Below are 22,780 nucleotides of genomic sequence, written 5' to 3' on the forward strand. Positions count from 1 at the left end.
AGATGCTCAGCACTTGGGGCCTACTTCTGCAAACATGAATACTTTTACTCATGTGAGTCATTGCACTAAAGCCAGTGGATGCATGTGATGAAAGTTACATGTTTACATATGTACAGGATCAGTCACATGTTTAAATAGTTTACTTGGTCTGGAAAATAACAATCTCTCTCTCCACCGCCCCCCACAGTGTGCCTCACAGGCCAGCCTCTGTGCAAGGTGTTTCTCAGTAAGGAGCTGGCCTACCCTAATTAATCTCTTCCACCTCTGAAGACCCTGATCCTATGAATACAAAGCCGCAGCAAACAACTGTCTGGCAAGATCTGAAACCTGTTTTGCTGGGGTGCCTTTTTATTGCCCTGGCTGGAGGAAGCGCGATTGGTAAGGTGGAAAACTTTGTACAATTGTGCTGATCTGGTGGGAACCCTCACGGCCTTGAAATGGAGAAGGAAAACGCAAATCTTGCTGAGTGAAGAAACAGGAAATTACTCATAGAGGGACCAGGCAGGCAGCTGAAGGCCAGAGAACTACAGTTCCCAGCCTGCTGCGCGCCGGGTGACGCCAGCTGGGTTGCACGTGGTGCGTAATCAGCTGCTTAAGGAGCCGGCGCTCAGAGGCAGGCGTGGGATCGTGGGAGGCTTTTTGTTCTCGTTCCGCAGGTATGAGTGAGGGGTGGAGGCTGTGTGATCCCGGGGGGCTTTGTGGCTGGGGGATCAATGAGCACAGGAGTCCCCCAATGGCCAGCAGAGAGGGGTTTGGTGCCGGTATGATAGAGCCCTCCTTTCCCTCCCCATTGCAGAGGTGGGTATCAAAACAGCATCCCTAGCCCACCCCTCCTTCCCTTCCCTTCCCTTCCCTTCCCTTCCCATCCCCTTGTAGGCATCGGTACAGGAGCCCTCGAGTCATCCCAGAGGGGGAGGAGGCCACTACATAACAGACTCTGTAGGAGCTATATGATCCTCGTTTCCCTTTCGGTGCTGAAATAGGGCCCTGGAAACCCACCACCGCCACCCATACACCTACACGTGTCTGTGGCTGCACCCTTGTGACACGTCTGCTGCCAAGGATGCTGCTGCAGGGCCTATGGGGGAGCTGCCTGCTGCGGACATTGGACCTTAACCCTCCTGGTGCACACCATAAAATGAGGATTACTGTTCCCTTTGAGGTGCTTGGTGCAGGCTCTGTGTTTGCCCTTCCCCATTCTTTTGTCCCTATTTCCTATGCTAGTGGGTCTGCTCTTTTTTCAGGCTGGTGTGCGAAAGGTGGGTTGTTTTTTGCCTGGCTGGAATTCTGCTGCATGTGGCCTGGCTGTGCTGTGACTGAGGGTCAGCAGTGGCAGAGGGTAGGACATAGAGCAAAGAGTCTTTCTCCTGGTTATAGTGTCCCTGCTGTCAGCAGATTTCAGGGTTAAACTGCCCACAAGGAAGCTCTGCAGTGGAAGCAAGGGGTTAAAAGTTTCTGTGGGCAGTGTAGCTCTTCCAGAGGGATTCATAGGAATCATTCATTGAACTAGACTGCTAGTCACAGAAGTGTGATCCTCCTGGCTGTAAGCAGAGACAGATGCCACCTGCTTTCATAGGAAGGGCTGAACCCCTCTATTACACCTGATGGACTGTGCCATGCTATTTGAGGGTTTAGTGTGAAGTAAGTTGGGAATGGAGATCATTTCATTATGACATTTGCTGCCAGCATGGATACTGCAGTATGCAAGGCAAGGGAATCTGCTCTGCTAGTTCAGCTCACTGGAAACCCTCTTTCCTGCACCTTGCAACCATGACTATTCCAATAACTGGAACCAGGCCCTAGGGGGCAACTTCATCCAGACCCTAGATGGCAATCCATTTTATACCCATAAATGTTAACTGATAACCCTTATTACTACTTCCTGGTTACCCTACAAGTGTGGTTCTTGTCCAGGTATGTATCTAGTTTAATAAGCTTTAGAGAAAAATATCTATCTCAGTGCTGTCCTGTACATGTGAGTTCCACTGGTTAACTATATAGTGGGTTAGAAGTTTTTTATTAATTTGGATATGTCTGCCCTCAGCTGGCTTTCGCCCTGGAAGGGTGACTTGCTCTGTAATTACACAGAGGTGTTTGAAGTCAATCTCAGGGCTGTGCGAGGAGATGCTGTTCTCAACCTGCTGCTCAAAAGTGCTCCACACTGTATGTAGTGTTTGAAGACATCCACTTGTTAACAAAGAAAACAATGGGGAGGTCATAAAGATCAACTCATACCTTCCCCCATGTGTATCTGCTCCTCAGGCTCCTCTCCCAAGAATGCTCATCCCACACCCAGGATCCTCTTTCTCCATAGAACCCTTCCCAACTCACTTATGTGAATCTAACAAGGCACCTGACTCAGTACTTAACTGCTTCCCCAAGGGTAGTTTATTTTACTAATGCTTGGGTCTTAGTTGATGATCTCCTGATAGGGCAAACTCCAGTCTGCTCCTCATTCCTGTCTGCATGTTCCCTGCTTCCTGATCGGCACTAAAATGAGCTGAATAAATATACTGTGGAGCTGTGAATTGCACCAATTGGTGTCATTACTGTTTTGTGGTGGAAGGAGGGAAGTATCTCTTGCCTCATACTATAAGGGTTAATCCAGTAACCGTGCACAGTGGGGCCGATGAAGGATAGTATAAAGGCCCTCATTGCCGGGTAAGGGAGGAAAAATGCGGTCTAACTCCTAATTCAAGCTGCTCCTCTGCATATGACCAGTTTGTAATTAATGTAGCTCAATTGTAAACAGAACTTTGGAGACAAAGCAATCAGTGCAGACATGTGAGTAATACTTCTGTGATTCAAAGTAACCTGGGTTTGTGCCCTTTTTGTAAAAAGGGAGCCTTTTCCCCTCTTGATTTTTTTTTCTTTCCTGCTTTTTAACCCTTGGGGAGTTTTAATTTTTGTTTTCCTTGTTGTTTTTGCTGGAGAGATCTTTGAAGGACCTACAGCAAGAGAGTGGGAGCCTTCTCAACCCATGATTCAGGGGTTAGAGAAGTTGCATCTTGAAGAAAGATGTCTTTCCTCCCAACTGTGTGTCGGGCATTTGACTTAGTGGTATTAGCGAAACCCAAAAGATTTTAAACAGTCTAAATAAAAATCACTTCCTCTTCCAATGAATCAAGTTTTACTTCCTTGGTACTTATAGTGGACAAGTTCTTCATAGAATCTTCCAAGAGAAATGGAAAACAAGATCTGCATTTCTAATGGCAAAAGAGGCCTTTGAGGTCTCCTTTCTTCATCACACAGAAGCAAACAAGGGCATAATCTCTGTTTATTATTGTGAACTGTAGCACCTAGGAGCCCTAGAGGTGAACTCAGGCCCCTTCTATGCTGGGTGCTGTACAAACACAGAACAAAAAGATGCTCCCTGCCCCAAAGAGCTTACAGTCTCATCTCTTGCCACTGCCTTCTGCATGTCCCCTTTAAGCACTGGCAATAGCTCTTAGTGTAAGGGGAGGATTTCATAGACTAGTGCATCTCTGAGCTTCAGAGCTGAGGATCTTACACAAAAGTTGGGATCCTCAGCCTAGCAGTGACTTGGCGGTGTATTTTTGTGATATGTGGAAAAGCCATAGATGATGCATTGGGGTGGGGGGGGAATGTGGAGTGAAGTCCCCCTCCAGATTTCTGCTTGGCCTGCCAGGGGTGCGGGAGAGAGGGGCTTCCTGCCACAAGGCAGGTTCGGCTCCTGTCCCTGGCAGCCAGGCCTAGGCACTTTTCATGCTGGCCACTCTGGGTCCCTGCTTTGTGCAGCCTGGCGGCTGCCTGATTGAGCCTGGTGGGGGGGGGGGGCAGCCTGCCTCGCCCCTTCTGCTTCCCACCCAGGCCTGGCTGCTGGGGCCAGGGTCTGAGTGAGCCAGAAATGTGCCAAGGGGGAGCTCCAGCTCGCTCTGTCCCTGTACCCAGCAGCCAGGCTCGGGCCGGCCAGGTGCACAGAGTCCGCTTCTGCCAGCATGAAAAATGGCTTCCTCCTGCTCCCTGCCTGGGCCTGGCTGCCAGGGAGAGCAGCCGAACATGCCGTGGGAGAGGCTCAGCGGGAGAAGGACAGACCTCCCCGCCACCCCCCGCAGGTAACTCTGGTGGGGCGGGGAGACCGCAGCAGCCCTGGGAGGTTGATGAGCAGAGGAGACACGTGGGGCGTTCTGAGGTGCTCCCTCCGCTTGGTTCTGTGCTCCTGTCATTCCAACTGGCAGCTGTTCAACCCTTGCCCTGAACGTCCTCCCAAAGGAGGACAAGGTCTTTTGCTGCGTTAGCAGAAATGTGGGTTGGAAATAGGGAAGTTGGCTCTGTGTGAGTGTGTGTTTGAATGAATTTTAGTGACCAGGCACCCGCGTCACAGCCTTGCGGCTTGAAGCTCTCTTGAGCGATATGACCGGTGCAGCAGAGACAATGCTTCCTCCATGCACCGGCTCACCATTGTGCCTCCCCTCTGCCCTAGAGGGGCCAATTGTACGGAGACCGAGAGGAGCTTTCTTTCTGTCCATCCAACCCCTGGGTCTGTCAGCTGAGACAAAGATGACCGGTGGTGGTGGCATGCAAAAATCCTTATCGCTGGTGATGATAGAGCTGGGCCATCTCACTCAGGCAGCAGAGGCTCCAGCTGTAAGAACCGGAGGTCCCAGATTGGGTTCCCACCCAGGATGCAGTGTCCTGTTTAAATGAGAGGTTAAGTTTTGCAGCAGCTGTTAGAGCACAAGAGGAGTGTTGGTCCAGCAAGCCAGCTGTGTCTAGCATGATTTTCATATACACTTGATGGTGATGCTCTGCTTCTGCTCCTCTTCTAGGTGCAGTAAAGTAGCCTGAACTCTGTGCCTGGGGACCCCGGACAAGGCCACCTGTCCCTGTAGCAGGAAAATGGGTCTGCCCGCTTTGTGACCCTTGGGAGGCTGGGGCCAGATGGAGTCGATGCGGGCTGGTGTTTCCGTTGCCTGCAGTCATGGCCTGGTGATGAGGCACTAGGGAGACGCAGAGAGCGGTCAGCGCACTGCCAGCCGGGGAAATGGCCCAGCACAATGTGGGGATCAACAGCGAGTACAGAGACTGGGACTGGAGTGCAGATGCCGGGGAGCGGGCCAGGCTGCTGCAGAGCCCCAATGTGGAGACTGGGCCGAAGAGCGACGAGGGGCAGAGACCAGGAGTGGGAACCACCTCCGCCCTCGGGGCCGTTTTCATTGTGGTGAACGCTGCCCTCGGGGCTGGGCTGCTCAACTTCCCTGCAGCCTTCAGCATGGCGGGTGGCGTGGCTGCAGGGATCGCGCTGCAGATGGTGAGCCAGACAGGCGTGGAGGAGGGGGTATGGGTGCGTGAGGTTCCCTGCAGGAGACCACAGAGGATCATGGAGGAGACATCCTAGCAAATGATCCCACTCACTTCTCCAGAGCCAGGTGGTAGGCCCCTGGCTCAGTGTATCTGTCTGGGTGGGATGGGCCATTGGCTTGAGGCCCCAGAGCTCTGACCACCCTGCTCTGCCCACAGTCCCTGCTGGTGTTCATTATCGGAGGGCTGGTGATCCTGGCTTACTGCTCACGGGCCAGCAACGAGCGCACGTACCAGGAAGTGGTGTGGGCTGTGTGCGGCAAGGTCCCTGGCGTGCTCTGCGAGGTCGCCATCGCCATCTACACCTTTGGCACCTGCATCGCCTTCCTCATCATCATCGGGGACCAGCAGGACAAGAGTGAGTGCTCATGGCTGCCCCAGCCCTGGGCCCGCACCCTGAGAGGGAGGGGAGGGTGTTACAGCTGCGGGAGGGTGGGGAGCCTGCTTCTCTGCAGGTGATGGGCAGTTTCCATGCCCCATCCTGGCAGCCTGTGCTGGGCTCTGCAGCCCTGAGAAGCCAGGTTGAGGGGATGCCCTGAATGACTGCCACACAGAGCTGCAGTCTGTCGGGTTCCTTTTGCCAGACCCTGCAGCGTCCCAGGGCTGAACTGCCAGGCTGGAGCCCTGAGCTCCCTGCCCCTGATTCAGAGCAGCTTCCATTCCTCTTCCTCCTCCCCATGTTCCCTGGCCAAGGTTTGAGATCTGCCCTCTAGCAAGAAGTTGGCATTGGGCTTGGCTGTGCCCTGACCACACTGTTCTACCTTTGTCTCCTTATCAGTCATTGCTGCACTGGTGAAGGATCCCCAGGGGGCAGATGGTAGCCACTGGTACGCGGACCGCAAGTTCACCATCAGCATCACGGCCTTCTTCCTAATCCTGCCCCTCTCCATCCCAAAGGAGATTGGCTTCCAGAAATACGCCAGGTGGGTGGCTGGGAAAAGCTGAACCGAGAACTGTGGGTGGGAGGATGCTAAAGGGACAGGCAGGCAATTGGGCCTGATCAGAGTGTTCCATCGTGTTCTAAGATGGCTGCAGAGCCCAATGAGTAGGGCACTGGACTGGGATCAAGGAGACCAGGGTTCTAGTCCCAATAAACTGTGACTGTGGGCATGTCCCATCACTGCTTTTTGCCTCAGTTTCCCCACCTGTAACATGAGGTGTAAAGTGCTTTCAGGTCCTCGTATGAAAAGCATTGTGATATATTGCCCCAGAGAAGTAATTGTACAAGTGCCCCTTTCGCCAGCTCTTCCATACCAAGCCGTAATAGGAGACTGGGGTGGCGGGAGTGGGTTCCCTGGGTGTCTGGTTTCTCCCTGGGGACAGTGAAGACGGTCCCATAGGTAAGCAGGTATCGTATGTCTCTGCTAACACTTTCCTTTGCATATCACGCTGTCCCCAGAGCTAGCAGTGGGAGCACTGGTGTATACGAGCATCTGCTGCTTTAACCACCAGGTCCTCTAATTGCTTGGAGCAGGGCTAGGCAACAGGAGATGTTCTGGTTAGAAAATCAGTGGCCATTGGTGGCTGGCTTATCCTAAGGCTACCACTGGAGGAGCTGGATTGATGGTAGCAGTGGTGGGAGATTGGAAGGAGCCAGGCTCATGGAGAGAGAACTGGGTGGGGTGGAGTGGGATATCACAGCTGGGTCCCCTGAGAGAACTGGTGGGAATGTACCGGGGAAAGGGAAGATGTCTTTGTCCAGGCTCACCAGATTCTCCCCAGGGAGGCTCTGAACAAGGAGTAAGAGTGAGCAGAGGCAAGGGGAAGCATTGTCATCTGTCCAGTCTCTTCTTTCTTGCAGCTCCCTGAGCGTGATTGGCACCTGGTACGTCACCGCCGTTGTTGTCATCAAATACATCTGGCCTGACAAGGAGATCACCCCAGGGCACATCCCCACACGGTATGTGAGAGTGGCACCCATGCTTCAAAACCAGGCTGTGCCAAGTCACAAGTTAGATTAGGGAGATGAAGGGGTGGCCCTATATGGGAAATCCCCACCCTTCCTATCCCAGAGCAGTTGTTCTGTTTCTGATCAGCAGTGAAAGGGCTAATGATGCTGAAATGCAAACAGTCATAAATTCCCACTCTGAATGAGTTCCGTCTACATGTCTCCAAGAGCTGCTCTTTTGGTTTGGCTGCAGGCTCAGGCAGACAGCCCACCATTGGGGCTGCTTCTGGAGGGTTTGCTTTGCAACCAGATGGTTAAGAACATTTTTGAATTAAAACTTGTAAATTAATATATTTTAATTGAAGCTTCTTATTTCAATCCCCAAAGGGGAAATTAAATCCACTTTCATAATGTGTGTAAACGCTGACTCATGCCAGCCAGGTGCCTTCTCTGTCCCACTGTTATACAGGATGGGAGAGAGCACTTGATTAGTTCCCTGTGGGTCTTCCAGTGCAGTTTTGTCCTGGAAGATTGTACGATCCTTGAGGCAGGGACTGTGTCCATCGCTGATTTGTACAGCACAGAGCGCATTGTTGGTTCTTAAATGACAGTCTGAAGAAACGTCTGGTACATCAGACAAGCACTGGCCTTGGGTGCCACCAACTATCTGTCCCTGTTATCGCTGCTGGCTTGCTTGTATTCCCCCACTTGAAATCCAGCACAATCTTTAGCAGTCTGTATTCTAGTTGGGCGATGAATACTTGAACTGGGAAGATGGGCTCTTAGCTGTTATACCCTGGTTCTTGGTCTGACAGCTTTCAAGGCAAGAGGCTAATGAGAATAATGTGGGTTTTTGGTTTTGTTTTTTAAAGTCTGGTATCTTATGAGCCATCAGGGCGAGACAGAGGTGCTGTATGTTACGGAGAAGCTGGGATTTCCTAATGGTTAGAGAGGAAACCTTAAAATGGTCACTCGGAACAGGGAAAAATATAGGGTGTTTTCCAGGCAGGTCAGGTTTGAATATCTTGGCAATGGACAAAATACCCAACAAGTCTCTTCTATAGTTATTAATCTTATACAACAAATAACATCAAATATCAATAATAAAGGAAAACAATGGAAGTATAGTATCAGAGGGGGAGCCGTGTTAATCTGCATCCACAAAAACAACAAGGAGTCTGGTGGCACCTTAAAGACTGACAGATTTATTTCGGCATAAGCTTTCATGGGTAAAAAACCCACTTCTTCAGATGCATGGAGTGAAAATTACAGATACAGGTATAAATATAAAAGGACTTGTGGCACCTTAGACTAACAAATTTATTTGAGCATAAGCTTTTGTGAACTACAGCTCACTTCATCGGATAAATATACTGGTATAAAGGTATAAATATATGGGCACATGAAGTACAATCCATTTGGCTAAAATGAAATGAATTATATTGTGCTGTACGGGGAAGCAAAGGCTGTTGGCCTTTGTTAAATTTATCTGTAGATACAAAGTGGTGTATTTTATGGCCCATTCATGGGAGAGCAAGAGATTCGGTTCACCAGTCTCCAGTAGTGTTTCAAATTAGGTCCTCTTCTCTGCTAATGGGTCACTAGATGGCACTCTGTTCTTTTGCGTCAACATCCTGGCATTGTGTTAGAGCACTGTGCCATCTTATGGATGAGACCTAAAACTGAGGCCTTGATCACTTGTTGCCGTTTCAAAAATTCCCTCTTTGCAAGTGTCCTAGCCAATTGCAGCTTGGGTGATTAAATTCTGTCCACCTTGCCCTTGAGTATTCCCCTTTGTACGTGTGCCTCAAAAGAAGGCCTCACTATCGTTTTTATGTTGGTCAAATAATTTTTCTTATGCAGCATTGCGCCCACCATCCATACTGTGGTCAAACAGATTTTTAGATCTAGCCTGATAACCTAATCTCCCTTAAATTTGCTTAGTACCTTATAGAGAATTTTCAGAACAAACTAAACAGGGCTGAAGAGGGAAACACAGGCCAAGATTTTCAGCAGTGGCTGGTGACTTTCCAAGTGCCTCCGTTTCGGGGGTGCCTCACTTACGGTGACTTTTAGAAGAACCTGATTTTTGAGAGGGTGGATGCTCAGCACTTTGGGAAAATCCAGGCCCTTTAAGGTGTCCAGCGGGGCACCTCAAAAATCACTAGTGCCCTTTGACAATATCGACCACTGCATGTGCAGGGAAGCCTCCAGTCACTGTGCAGAACTGCAGTGAAATGAGCATACTCTGGTGTACCCTGCAAATGCCCTCTGGAGGGCGACTGTACGTGTGCTGTTTGTTTAACCCAAGTATCTGCGCCAGCAGCTAGATCTGAACTGGTTGTGATTTCCCTCTCCACAGCCCCTCCTCCTGGATGGCCGTGTTCAATGCCATGCCCACCATCTGCTTCGGATTCCAGGTACGGCTGCTCCCAGGAAGACCTGGGACGATGGAGATCTAAGACAAGTTAGGAGCAGGAAATGTCCATCTAATTTGCTGCCCCTCTTTTGGATTAGTTTAGGTCCCCCCGCCCCCCCCACCTCCTTTAATTTAATACCAAGGCTCCTACTGCCCCTGTTGGGGCCTCAGACTGATGTGAGATAAAGCCCTAAAGTGAAGGACGCAAGCAAAACAACAGTGTCTTAAAATGACTATTGAAGCTGAGGACAGAGATGACCAGTTGTGTTCTACTTAGACCCTTTTTTAAGGTCAGAGCTGGCTTGTACCCTGCAAGACCTTGTCAAGTGTTGTGTCCAGTCTAGTTCTAACTGGCCCAAGTAACAGGATTTCCACCACTTCCTTGGGAGATAGTTTCCCCAGCCAGAGAGAGAGATCTCGCGCTCAGAGTGTTTTTCTCTGGGAATTCATCCTGGGAGTCCCTTTAATTTCACTTCAGTACTCCAAACTATGCCCCTGCCTCAGGCTGAATAACACTCCTGAGCGTTCACACCCGTCCAGTGTTTGCAGATTGTTATTCTGGCGCTTAGCCAGGCCCTCTATATTAGCTCTTCCCCTTTCCTCCTCCATCAATCCCCTGCCCTGCCCCCTGGCCTGTTTTCATTGCCCCTGTGGCTGGGCACTGGCATCCATCGGGCTGAGTAGGGAGAGGGACGCTTTTGCCATCCATGACGTTTCCCGTCACGTCAGTTTCATGGCCAAGTGTTTCCCTGCCAGCACACGGCCTGGCTTTGTGCTGGACAGACCTGAGGCGGGTAAATTTTGACTGAACCCAAGGAACAGCTGGGAGGTGGGCTCCCCTTGTCCAGAAACAAATCCAGTTGTCTCTTAACTTGGTTACGGTCCCTGCTTCGGTCGCCTTCCCTGGTAATACGTTCCAGTGTGTGGAGGGGCTGCCTGCCTTTGTGTCCCCTTCCTCTCCCGTGATAAGGCTGGTGTCGATGGAGCACAGAGCGCCGGGCCCAGCAGCCCCTTGCATGCTCTCTTTCTGTCTCTGGCAGTGCCATGTGAGCAGTGTGCCCGTCTTCAACAGTATGAAGCGGCCCGAGGTGAAGCCATGGGGAGCAGTGGTGACGGCAGCCATGGTTATCGCTCTTTTTGTCTACGCAGGGACAGGTAGGAGCAAGGCCCTTGTTCTCCGGCCTTCCCACAGGGCCCAGCCACTGCTGCCACAGCACATTCTCCTGAAAGACTTTGGTTGGGGAAGCTGTGAGCGTCCCCTTGGAGAAACTGCGCACATTACTGCGTGAGAGACCCCAGGACTGGAATAGCTGTAAACTCTCCCGCAGCCACCGCGGCCGAAGAGCTGCTGTCAGCTGTGTGCATTCAGCACTCAGACCCCGGATCCAGCTAGAGCATGGGCCCCAGGGACAAACCCGGCCACCTCCTTCATCCAAATCCCTGTGCCCCATCCTTCCCCTAGCCCCTGCTGGCATCCTCCCCTGGCTATCTGTTCCCCTCCAGGGATCTGCGGGTTCCTGACATTTGGCGCAAGCGTGGACCAGGATGTGCTGCTGTCCTACCCCTCCAACGACGTCCCTGTTGCCATTGCACGGGCCTTCATCATCGTCTGCGTGCTGACGTCCTATCCCATCCTGCACTTCTGCGGCAGGTGAGAGGTGCGGGAGGTGGCCAGGAGTGGCAGAAGTGCCCTAAAAGTGTGGGGTGGGGCATAGGCACTCAAACTGTGGCTCCCTGCCCCCCTGTTGCTCATCCTTACTATTGGTAAAAAATGGGGGGGCACGGTCCCCTAGCCTCCCCTGTTCCAGCACCCCCTGGCGGTGGCTTGTGGGGCGCTCCAGACTAAATGGGATTGGTTCTTCCCTGTGTTGCCATGGTGCCTTCAAGGGGCAGGCCAGGCTGTGCCCAGGCTACAAGAGATGCTGCTGTTCTGAACGTATGTCCCTGGTAACCAATCAGTGGTGGGGGAGTCCCGAGACCTGGGATCTGATACATGAGGTCTGGGATCCCAGTAGGAAGCCCACCGATTCTCCTGTCTCTCTGCCTCCGGCGCAGGGCTGTGCTAGAGGGTCTCTGGCTACGCTACAAGGGGGAAACGGTGGAGGAAGATGTGGTGCGCGAGAGGCGCCGGCGTGTGTTCCAGACAGTCTGCTGGTTTCTCCTCACTCTCCTCCTGGCCTTGTTCATCCCAGATATCGGCAAAGTCATCTCTCTCATCGGGGGTCTGGCTGCCTGCTTCATCTTCGTCTTCCCGGGTACGGCCCCAACTTTCCGTGCGTTGGGATTACACGGCAGCCAATCAAAGCAGCCAGCATGTTAAACAATGAGCACTGGGTTTCATTGGGTTGCTGAATTAGGCCCTGGGGTCACACTTCACAGGAATACTGGAAGTTTGTGCCAGGGGCCCGGTCTCCTACATATCTGTTCCCACTAGGAGATCGGTACAGGCTGTCTGGCTCCACATCTATCTCCATGGAGTGGGCGGGGATAAGAGGCAAGGGGAGGCTAAGCCTCCCCAAACAGGATGCAGTGCACCTCCCTTTGGAGGCCCGCCACCAAAAGGGCACCCGGGCCATGGCTCTGCCTTTGCTCCGCCCTGAGGCCCTGCTCCAGCTCGTCTCTTTCCCTCAAGGCCCCATCCTCGCTGCTCCTCTTCCTGCCCCCGCTCTGCCCTCTCCTCTGAAGCTCCCCTGCCCCGTGGCTCACGCCTTCCTCCCCGTGCGGGAGAGGCGCGGGCAGCTTGGGGGGAGGGGGGCCGAGTGGGGGCAGAGCAGGGGGCAAGGCCACAGTCTGGGTGCCGATGCCCTTCTAGGGAGCTTCAGGCGTTCATGCCCAGCCTCCCCAAATCCAGGAGTCACGCCCCCCCCACTACAGTATGTTGAGTGCCGCACAGCTCCTTTGAGCCGAGGTTCTGGGAAAAGATCACAGGAAGGATATGGCAATAAAACCAAAGTCTGGTGATCCTGAGTGAAAACAAAACATTATCCCCCCTCAAGGACAGGGAGACATCAAGGGCTGAATTCTCAGCAAAGGAGGCCCAAAGGCCGTTCGCACTGGCTTCCCCCTTCCCCGTCCCAAAAAATATGGCCCCAAATCATTAGAAGTAGCATAGAGGAAAGGATTGGTCCTGTGCCCATGTGAAGTCAGCCATGTACCACACACTGCTGAGTCACTGTGGAGCCAGAGTTGTGATTGTGGGATCTAAATAGGGTGTGGGAGCAAGTTTGGCTGTCTGTGTCCTGAACTTAATATGCTTGCTGGGTGAGAAAGGTGTGGGGGGGCACTGAGTGTCCTTCATCCCCCCCCAGCCTGGTTAGCAGGACACTTAGCATGCATTTCTAGAGAGGGTGGAACTCTTCCCTTCCTCGGTCCCCTTTGAGAAGGCAATAAAATGCAACATATTGGGACCAAGGGCATGGCCTGGTGGTACAGATTGATTGATTGTGCTGTCTCCTGCCATGCAAGGGAATCCAGTTCTTTCTTATTCTGGACTCTTTCTTCTTGGGTCATCTATGCTCCCAGACAGGAGAAGCTGCATGCTGAAGGGGGGTGCAGAGGGAATTCCTCGATCCCTTTTAATTAATTAGCAGCACTGATAGGACAGCTCTTCACAGTCTGGCTGCTCCTCCCAGGCTGGGAGGGTGATGGTGATGGGTGTCTTATCTTCCCTCTATTTCACTACAACAAGTTAAGGAAAAACAAAGAGAGCTTGTCTCTCTCTCAAATTCCTGACTCCTCTGCCTTCTGGGTGTGGTGGTTTAATTCTCTACTCAGGAATCTTTTGACTGCTGATCACTATAATTATTCTGATGTTCAATGTTGTTTGCATTCCCTCCCTGCTAGGACTGTGCCTGATTCAAGCCAAACTTTCTGAAATCCAGGAAACCAGGTCAACCAGGTAAAAAAACAAATTTGCCTTCCATTTTTCTCTCCCTTTTCACAAGATGATTCAGACGTTGGTTCCCATTGGCAGGATTTAGCCATACACTGTATCAAGGTGGGTTCCCTTGCCTGACATTGCACACTGACCTGTCTTCTCGATTCACAGCTGGTGGGCTCTGGTCAGCTATGGGACATTTATGGTCACGCTTGGAGCCTTCATCTTTGGACAAACCACTGCCAATGCCATCTTTGTGGATCTGATGGCCTGACTCGTTCTACAGGACTGGTTTATGCTGCCCTCCTTAGAAGTAGCTTTTCCTTTGGGGCAGCCCAGGACTGAAGGAAAAATTTTGATTTGGCTTCTGAAGTTTCCAAAAGTTGGTTGGAGGGGAACATATTCCTCTCTTGCTGGGGAGTTTTGTTAGTCTGTTTCATTGGGAGAGTCCTACAGTGTTGTATGTTCATTGTCTAATGCACCATCAAGTCAGGGTTTTGTTTTAGCTTCTGGTTCCTAGGCCTTAGGAACTGCAGAGATCACTACAGAGAATTCAGACACTAACCCAATGGGCGTGCGCAGTGCAATGCCCTCCTGGAATGAGGTCATGACAGAAGCCTTTGTGCAGAATGCCTCTGGAGCCCCACACTGGAATTCCAGGCTGAATTCTTGTTACCCCTTTTTGGGGTAGAAATCTCTAAAGAAGTGTGTTTTTGGGATTCACAGCGCATAATAGGCAGTGGCCCCCCTTTGGGTAGGAGACCGGCTGGGAACCAGGAGACAATAGTACTTTGGGCTGAATTTTGTGTCTGACGAATCCTCTCTCCCAAACAATTTAAAGGACCTTAAACTGCCTGTTCTAATAATGAAATTACTGGTGAGATGTTTGTCGTATAAAGGGAACTGGTAACCTTGCCTTATGAACTTAGGAATAATTCATGTCCAGGTTTTTAGCTTCAGATGATAAAACCACAGGAAATTTTCCCAAAGAAACCATACTTGTATTGATGATCACCCCTTGTGGGAGGGGTGAGAGAGAGTGAACTCCATTCTTGCATGATGAGACCATTGTCTCTGTCATGGTAAGAGTAGCAGGGAAAGGTAAGGGAATAAAAAGCATTCCTTTCTTTAGCTTATATGATATCTAATACACTTGAGTGCAATTCCTTAATCATGGTTCTTGGAGAACTCTGGTAATTACATTCCTTTCTTTGTATTAGGCTATCAAGTTAGTTTCTATAGAAAAATTTCTGCCATATCTGTGTTTTGTGGGTTTTTTTTTTTTTTTTTTTTTTAAATGCTAGCCTCTCACATCTCTCTCGCTCTCTCATCTAGTCAGTCTTTTCTCACTTATGTCAACCAGGGGATTACTTAACCTGCCTCTGGATTACATTTTTACTGGAAGGTGCTGCTCATTGGCTATTTTGTAGTAATCACTTTTTTGCTTCTTTGTAATTGTGTGGAAACAGGGCCAGGGAAGAATCTAACAAAGCACATCTGTCCTGACATGCCACTGGGCACCAACAAAGCAGTGTAATGTTTACAAAACCGATGTTCCCCCTTCATGCATTTGGGGGCTTGATCGCTATTTAGTTAAGGTGCTATGACTCTGTAACAATTATTTATTGATTCTAGGGTTCAGAGTTTTCAAAGGCTCTTGTCATTTCAAATCCTGTTCTTCCAGGATGGATGTTTTTTCTGGACAGGGCTGATACCCTTAGGTTTAAAGGGACACCGTCAGGGTAAAAATCATAACTTAAAGCCCTCCCACGTGGCTTATATAAAACACCTACAATTATTAAAACTGAAAATTTCTGAATAGCCAAGAGTAAACTAACTATACTATTCACTGTTTGCATTTCTCTGGGCTTGGAGGAGGAGAAACAAGCTGGTCAGTCTCACTTTTTTGTTTCTAGTCAGTTTCACTTTGATGGCCTCAAGGGTTAGCACAGTATCTGGTTTGCAACCTCTGTAGAGGCGTAGTTAGATCTCAGTGGGCAAACTGTTCTCATTAGAATTTAAAAACTTTTCTGTTGGTCTGTTTTGTGAAATAAATAAAATAAAGCTGGCTTTGTTTTTTAACCATAAAACCTGATTTTACACAGGGGAAGGGTGCGTGCTTTTGTGTTGCACAGTATGGCTTTCTAGCTGCCTGCATTCCAGTTTGAAAAGCCTCAGCTCAGGCCAGGTCTACACCACAAAGGTTTGGTAGCAGAGCGGTGTCGTTTGGGGTGTGGAGAAACTGTCTCCCGAGCTGCCGCAGCTCTGCCAGCAGAAGCCCCGCTGGAGACCCAGCTGTGCCACCAGAAGAGGGCTCCTATCCGTACTGCTAATATTGTTCAGGGGGGCGGTGTTACTCTGGCTATATCTACACTTCAACCACTGCAGCCGCTCTGCTGTAGCACTTCAGCGTAGCCGCTCGCTGCAGCAATGGGAGGGGTTCTCCCCGTGCTGTCGTTTAATCCACCTCCCTGAAAAGTGGGAGCTAGTTCTTTCATTCGGCTTAGGTTGGTTCAAATACATCACACAGGAGTGACTTTTTCATATGCTCAAGCGACGTAGCTGGATCGACCTAATGTTTTAGTGTAGACTGGCCTAGGCTAGCAGAAAAACTCCTGCTGTCAGTATAAGGTGCGTCTCCTGGGGGGGCTCTGCCAGGGTAGCTATCTGGTACTGCCAAAACACACTGCGTTTCAGCCCAGTTTCCAGGGAACAGGTGCTCCTGTTGCTCAAGGCCACTGCAAATGAGCCCTGAGGCTCAGCAGAGAGTCCTAGGGTTAAATAGGGCCTTGAAGCTCCCTCTGTTCGCTCTCAGCCCTAGAAGTGATACCTCTCGCTGAGGTGAGACAGGTAGGTGGGGCTGTACTAGGAGGTCTGCACTGCTCCTATGCGTGCTCTGCCATCAATCGCCAGAGTGGTGTCAATCTGGTACCTTCCATGAGTATTAATACATACTGATCCCAATAGTCCTCCACTCCTGGGCAAAATGTTTGTCCCCTAACACACCAGCTGGGAAGCCCCTGGGAATTTTGGGAGTCTACCCCTGCCTTCCCATGGTCTCAGCTAACCAGGGTTACTGGGTCCAGCTCAGTCATACAGAGCTGAGAACGGGGCCTGCTGATCATATGGCAGGCTTCATTGAGTTGTCCAGGGTATTAGGGTCGCTGGCCCTTCAGGACTCCAGAGCTGCTACAGGTAAAACCTTGCCTCAGTGGTACAATCAGGCTGGTCCCTTTAGCAAGTCAGCCCTGTGCCTGTTGGCTTAGTGTTAGGAGAGCACAGGCCTGACCTCCAGGACTCCCTGCCTACCACATCTGGCATTCACCCTTACCAGCTGTGTGACCTAGAGCCAGTTCTTTTGGCTGATATTTTCCAAGCACCTGTGAGCATTTGTGCCCAAGTCCCGCAAACTCCTTGGACAGTCCCAACCTCAATTGTTCTCTGCCTCAGTTTCCCTACTTGTGAACGGGAAATAACTGCTTGTAAAGAGAGAGAATTGCTAGCTATTTCATTATAAGGGGAAAATGGTCCAACCCACTTTGTGGCTAATCCCTGGCTCCAAAAACAGACTAATTTCACCTTGATTCAGGGTGCTGCTGTGTGTGGTGATAACTCTGACCTTATCTTGACGCCCAGTCGCTAGGAAAGCAGGTTCTCACAGAAAAGCCCCACCTCCTCTCTTGCTCTGTTCCCTTTACTGCCATTGCCTAGAAGCTTAGCAGCAGTACCTCATGTTTGCTTATCTAGAAGCATCAAGCCAGGTTATGGGTGTCCCCTCTTAGGATCACAATGTACTGGAAAACTGAGCTGACGTGAGCGGATTATGCGTTGCGTGTATGCCAGTTTAGTCAAATCCCATTCCCGTGTGGCCAGCACTGGCCTGCAACCCATGTGAGCCACAGTCTGCGTTCTATCCCTGCACATCCTGGGCCTTCTCTGGCTCCTCGGGAACCCCAATGTGCATCCAGTTCAAAGAACCCTTCCTCCCCAGCCCCACCTGCCCTATCACCACACCTTGAGCTGTGGAAATAGCAGACAAGCTGTGGCCTGGGGAGAACGCAGACGGACCGCTGCCTGCTTCTGCAGCCCCTCATCCATCACCCCCTTAATATCTGAATCACGGGGCTTGAACGGACCCACCCGCCCTGAAGAAGAGTGAAGGCCAGAGTATCAGAAGTGCTGAGTATCCGCTACCCGTAAGGTCTCAGTCGGGGGTGCTCAGTCGGTGCTCAGTACTTCTCAGCAGCAGGATCTAAAGGCTTTTGCTAACCACTGCCTGATGCTCTACTGTAGAGATTCTCAACCTGTTTCTTTCTGAGCCTTCCTCCCCTGCACCCTCTCATGCTATAAAAACTCCATGGCCCACCTGTGCCATAATAACTGGTTTTCTGCATATAAAAGCCAGAGTCAGCATTAGGGGGTAGCAAGCAGGGCAATTGCCTGGGGTCCTATGCCACAGGGACCCCCCACGAAGCTACAAGGCTTCGGTTTCAGCCCTGGGTGCCGGGGCTCAGGGACCTGGGCTTCAGCCCTATGCGGTGGGGCTTCGGCTTTCTCCTCTGGGTCCCAGCGAGTCTAATGCTGACCCTGCTTGGAGGCCCCCTGAAGCCTGCTTGGGGGGCCCCAGACCCCTGGTTGAGAACCATGGTCTACTTGGCTTCTGGTGGGGAGGGGCAGAGGCACTTCTTTAGTACACCCCTCTATGACTCATAAACCAAGAGTTGCTCCTGGAGGTGGATCATCTCCATTGCTGAGCCTCCTCCCTGTTAAGCTGCTGCCCCCATGTCATGATCTCTAAAGGGGGAGTGGGCAGCTGACTGTATTCCACATTGCTGGAGTGTGCGCTGTGGAAGGGCCATTTTGCCGTGCTAACAAATGTGTTTCTGGAGCTCAGGGCCTGGCCCAATTTATTAGGAAGCAGTAACACATGATTCTTCTCTCTGGACCTGACCCCCTGCTGGTGACAGTAAAAGGCAATCCTCAGTCCCCTCCCACGTGCTCCTCTGCTCTAATTCCTATCTTCCGCACCCCTTATCTCACCTCGTGTCCGTTTTCTCCAAGCAGCAGTGGTGCTGGCTGGGAGACCATTTAGGAGGCATCCTGGCTGAAGCCCCAGCTGCATTATACACCCAGACAGGATGGGATTTTCAAGAGTGACTTAGGAACATAAGTCCCCTTGAAAGTCAACAGAATTTGTGCTTCTAAATCCCTTAGCCACGCTCGAAAACTCAGCTACCTCCTGCTGCTTGCGTCCTCTCTGGTTGTTGTGGCAGTCCCAGGGAAGCGGTGCGGATAGGTTCGCACAACTCCCTACAAGCTGCCACTTCCCCTTTCAGTGCCAGTGTGCAGCTTTTTAAAATGCATCGCTAGTCCTAAGGGACAGCGGCCTGGTATCACTGGTCTCATCAGCTTCACCAATGCAACAGCTATTCAAGCTGCAGCTGGACGGGGTGGAAAAGGGCCAACAGCCTTTAAATGATTCTAAAGGTGGGGGACGCAGTATCTTAAGCCAACACACCCTTCTGGGACTAGGGGCTTTTCCTTGTAACTTACCTATTGCCCAGGGAGTGGGCCAGAGACTCCTGCACTTAGGGACAAAGCTTTACAGTGAGAAAACAAGTACTTGTCTTCAATAATGCCATTAGCCTATAGATTTAAAGCCTAGAGTAAGCAGCTGCTCTGATTGGTGCATCTAAAACCCACTGGCTTGCCACACGGCTTCCCTTGAGTGCCATCAGCCTGTTTTCTTTGCCACTAACTTTCTGATGCAACGTGCCAGCAACAGAACGAAACCAAGATGCCAGTGTGTGGTTGCCGCGGCCTGAACAGCAGCATTCAGCTCCGCTTCTGAACTCCCGCAAGCAGCAGGGTCATTCTGATGTCAGAAAGAAAAGGAGGACTTGTGGCACCTTAGAGACTAACCAATTTATTTGAGCATGAGCTTTCGTGAGTTACAGCTCACTTCATCGGATGCATACTGAAGTGAGCTGTAGCTCACGAAAGCTTATGCTCAAATGAATTGGTTAGTCTCTAAGGTGCCACAAGTCCTCCTTTTCTTTTTGCGAATACAGACTAACACGGCTATTACTCTGAAATCCGATGTCAGAGGCATTGGGCCCAGCCAAGCAGAGGGGGCCATGCACCTTTGTGTGAAAGATGCTATGCAAAGCCATTGGAAGAGGCTGGCATGCATGCCCCTTGCTGAGGCCATCTGTTTCCTTGTATTCAGAACAGGGCACCCACCCTGCAGGAACCACAGCCACGTGTTCCTGCCACAGAGAATGCGGAGCAGGTTGTGGGAAGGGGTGGAGTGTAACTGACCACATTGGAAACTCTCTTTCTCCCCCTGGGGGCCATTGCAGAATTCCTCCCTGCAATATAGTCACATAGTGACCGGTCCATCTTCCTTCCGAGTCAGTCTGGCAATGGGGCTTTATCACTTCCCTTGGAAGCCATTCCACAGGCAAATGGAGCTCAGTTGTTAGCATATTTTTCCGTCCATCCAGTCTCAATTTACCTTTCATCCCAGGAATTAAGACCTGCGTCTAATAACACCCTTCCTGCCTATAGCACGCCCTAAGCATTAATATGTGAGGCTTCACATCCCCTTAGGGTGCCGGGAAGCAGTACTGTGCTATGTTCTGTTCTCCAGCTGGGGAGACAGACACCCAGACGCCTCACTGGCCTGATTTTCAGAAGTATTAAGCCACTTCTGTGAGCATAAGTGGTGGGTGCTCAATACACCTGACAGCTGTCCCTAAGTGACTGCCCAAGGGCACATGGTAATTGGGTAGCAAACCCGGGCCTCTGGCATCCTAATCCATTCCCTGGTGTAACCTCTAGGCAATACTCCCTGACACCATCTGTGCTTACACATTCTGATTGTAGATTTACATATAATCCAAGCAGGTCAGACAAGGAGAGGTGGCAGGGACTTTGCTTTGAAGGGGTGGGGGGCAGAGGGACGGGAAGTAGAGCAGGGTGCGTGCTCTGCATAGGGAGTGAGGGGAGCTACTGAGACTTGGTGGGGGACATGGGCAGCTGGCTCCAGGCTGGGGAAGAGGGGTCCTGACAGTTCATGTCTCTCTTGCTGTCCACGAGGTATAGCTGCTCCCAGATCTGGCCTGATCACCCCAAGTCCTACTTACTCCCTGGCCCAATTTCAGGCACCGCTCTAGCCCCTCTGTGTCCTGCTCTTGCCTCTGCCCCCAACTTGTGCACGCAGTTCATAGGGAACATTAGTTCCTAGAATGTGTAGCAGAACGACCTATGGGAGTAGAAACATAGATCAGAACTCCCCGCCCCCAGTATTTCCTTTCTGGGGGCACTAGCCCCCATTCCCCAGTTCCACTGCCCCTGCAGAGAAGACAGAAAAAACTGACTGTGGGAGAAGAGAAAAGCCAGGCAATAATACAGGAGAGGGAAGGTAGAGTGTGCCAGCCTGGGGCTGGAATAGCCAGGAGCTCAGGGAGTTTTTCCTGGAAGGCCAACATATACTCCACCGCTGAGTCCCCCTTGGGAGAGGCTGTACCTTCCCACTGCACCCTCATTAAGTCCAACCAACCCCCATACCGTCCCCTCGCAGAGCAGTTCAAAGGGGACAATGCTGTGGGTTCCTGGGAGTCCCCTTACGGGCAAACAGCAGGTGAGGTAAACATTTAACCCATCCCTGGGGAGCTGGTCCACAAAAGTTTTAGTTGGGGATTGGTCCTGCTTTGAGCAGGGTTTTGGACTAGATGACCTCCTGAGGTCCCTTCCAACCCTGAGATTCTATGATTCAATATTGTTTTAAGGTTCCATGAAATCTCTCAATTAGCCCATTAGCTTGGGGGTGGGAGGGAGACACCCTGAAGTGTTGAACGCCACATTTCTCCCATAGCCCCTAGGGCAGACATAAAGTCTGTGCCCCACCCCCACCGGTCAGCCAAAACCACGCAGGGCAACCCCACTCGGCTGAATATCGCTAGCAAGACATCAACCACCATGTCTGCCCCTACAGAGGACAGTGCTGTTGCTTCTGGGTAGCAGGTGGCATAAGCTACTACCAACCAAATAGACGTTTTTCCTCCCATCCAGGTAACTTTGCTAAGGGGCCCCACGACGTCCAGAGCACCTTCTGAAGAGGTTCCTCTGTGATGATTAGCGGGCTCGGGGCAGCCTGGACCTACCTCACCCTCTGGCACAGGTCACAGGCCTTACAGTATTTTGGCACTGCCTCACACACCCCAGGCCAATAGAAATTCTGGAGTAAGCTGTTTAGTATTCTCATGGCTCCTGAGAAGAGTATAACATGGACCAGGCTGAGTAGCCGAAGTCAGTACTTTTTGGTACCACCAATTGTCTCTGTATTCCCCATGGCTCAGCGTTCCCAGGGAGTCCCTCTCTCTAGAGTAGCCCCTGATCCCAGAGAAACCCTCTGGTTTCCTATCCAGGGGCTGTCTGGGGAGTCAGCTGCATCCCTAGGTTTTTCTAGGGAAGGGTTAGTCAATTGTTCCCGTCTGAATTCCATAGCAGGAGCTGGGGGGCTGAGCTCAGCCTGGGACCTGCTCCCCGCCCCTCCCCAGGTCAGTTCATCAGCTGGACTGTGTTCAGCCCTAGCCATGCAATCAGAGCCGCCTCCCAGCCTGGCCCTTTGCAGCCTGGGGTGAGAGCCAAGGGCTGCTGCTTGCAGCCAAGTGGCTTGGGGCCAGGAGTCCGTCATTCCCCAGCGAGACTTCTCCTGGCATCTGCAAGGTAGCACACCGCAACATCCTTAGGTCCCTTGGTGCCACCCCATTATAGATGGGTCTGACCATGATGGAAAGTCCCTAAATGGTCAAGAGTCGATCAGGTATAATTCACAACCCCCAGAGTTCCTTGGGCCCTCCACTCCTGGGCCTTTTTCCATCCACAGCCACTGGGAAATGAGTTTTGTCGATTCCTCTCCTGGGTCTGAAATGGTCAGGTTTACTGATTGGGTCATTGGGACTGGATCCGGTTCTACCATTGGTGGGGTCACTGTCACCTGGACCTGCTGTGGGCTACCACTAGTACTTGGCCTCCCCAGCACCAAGCAGTGGATCACCTTCTGGCCTTTCTCATTGCAATAAAAGCATTTCAGATCCCTGGGTTCCTTATTTGGACCCTGGGTAGGGTTTCCTCCCTGCACCAATCTGGACTTGGCCCATTCCCTTCTCGGGAGGTCCTGGTTGGGGGTGGTCAGTTTTGTGCCACTGTCCCTTGAATTTATCAAACCTGGTCCAACTACCGGCCTGTTGGTTAGCCCATTTCCCAG

At 51.3% G+C, this 22,780-nt stretch overlaps 1 protein-coding gene across 1 annotated transcript; it reads left to right on the forward strand.

Annotated features, from left to right (window-relative positions):
- The first annotated feature begins 431 nt into the window (after positions 1 to 431).
- On the forward strand, positions 432 to 15,574 carry SLC38A7 (solute carrier family 38 member 7). The gene is made up of 11 exons (XM_073307321.1): positions 432 to 656; positions 4,791 to 5,272; positions 5,482 to 5,680; positions 6,101 to 6,245; positions 7,124 to 7,222; positions 9,573 to 9,630; positions 10,670 to 10,784; positions 11,133 to 11,280; positions 11,685 to 11,884; positions 13,473 to 13,527; positions 13,678 to 15,574. The coding sequence occupies exons 2-11, from the start codon at positions 5,006 to 5,008 to the stop codon at positions 13,778 to 13,780; spliced, it is 1,389 nt and encodes a 462-aa protein (XP_073163422.1). The 5' UTR covers positions 432 to 656; positions 4,791 to 5,005; the 3' UTR covers positions 13,781 to 15,574.
- The last annotated feature ends 7,206 nt before the right edge of the window (positions 15,575 to 22,780 follow it).

The sequence above is a fragment of the Lepidochelys kempii genome, chromosome 12, assembly GCF_965140265.1.
Source record: "Lepidochelys kempii isolate rLepKem1 chromosome 12, rLepKem1.hap2, whole genome shotgun sequence".
NCBI classification, from domain to species: domain Eukaryota; kingdom Metazoa; phylum Chordata; order Testudines; family Cheloniidae; genus Lepidochelys; species Lepidochelys kempii.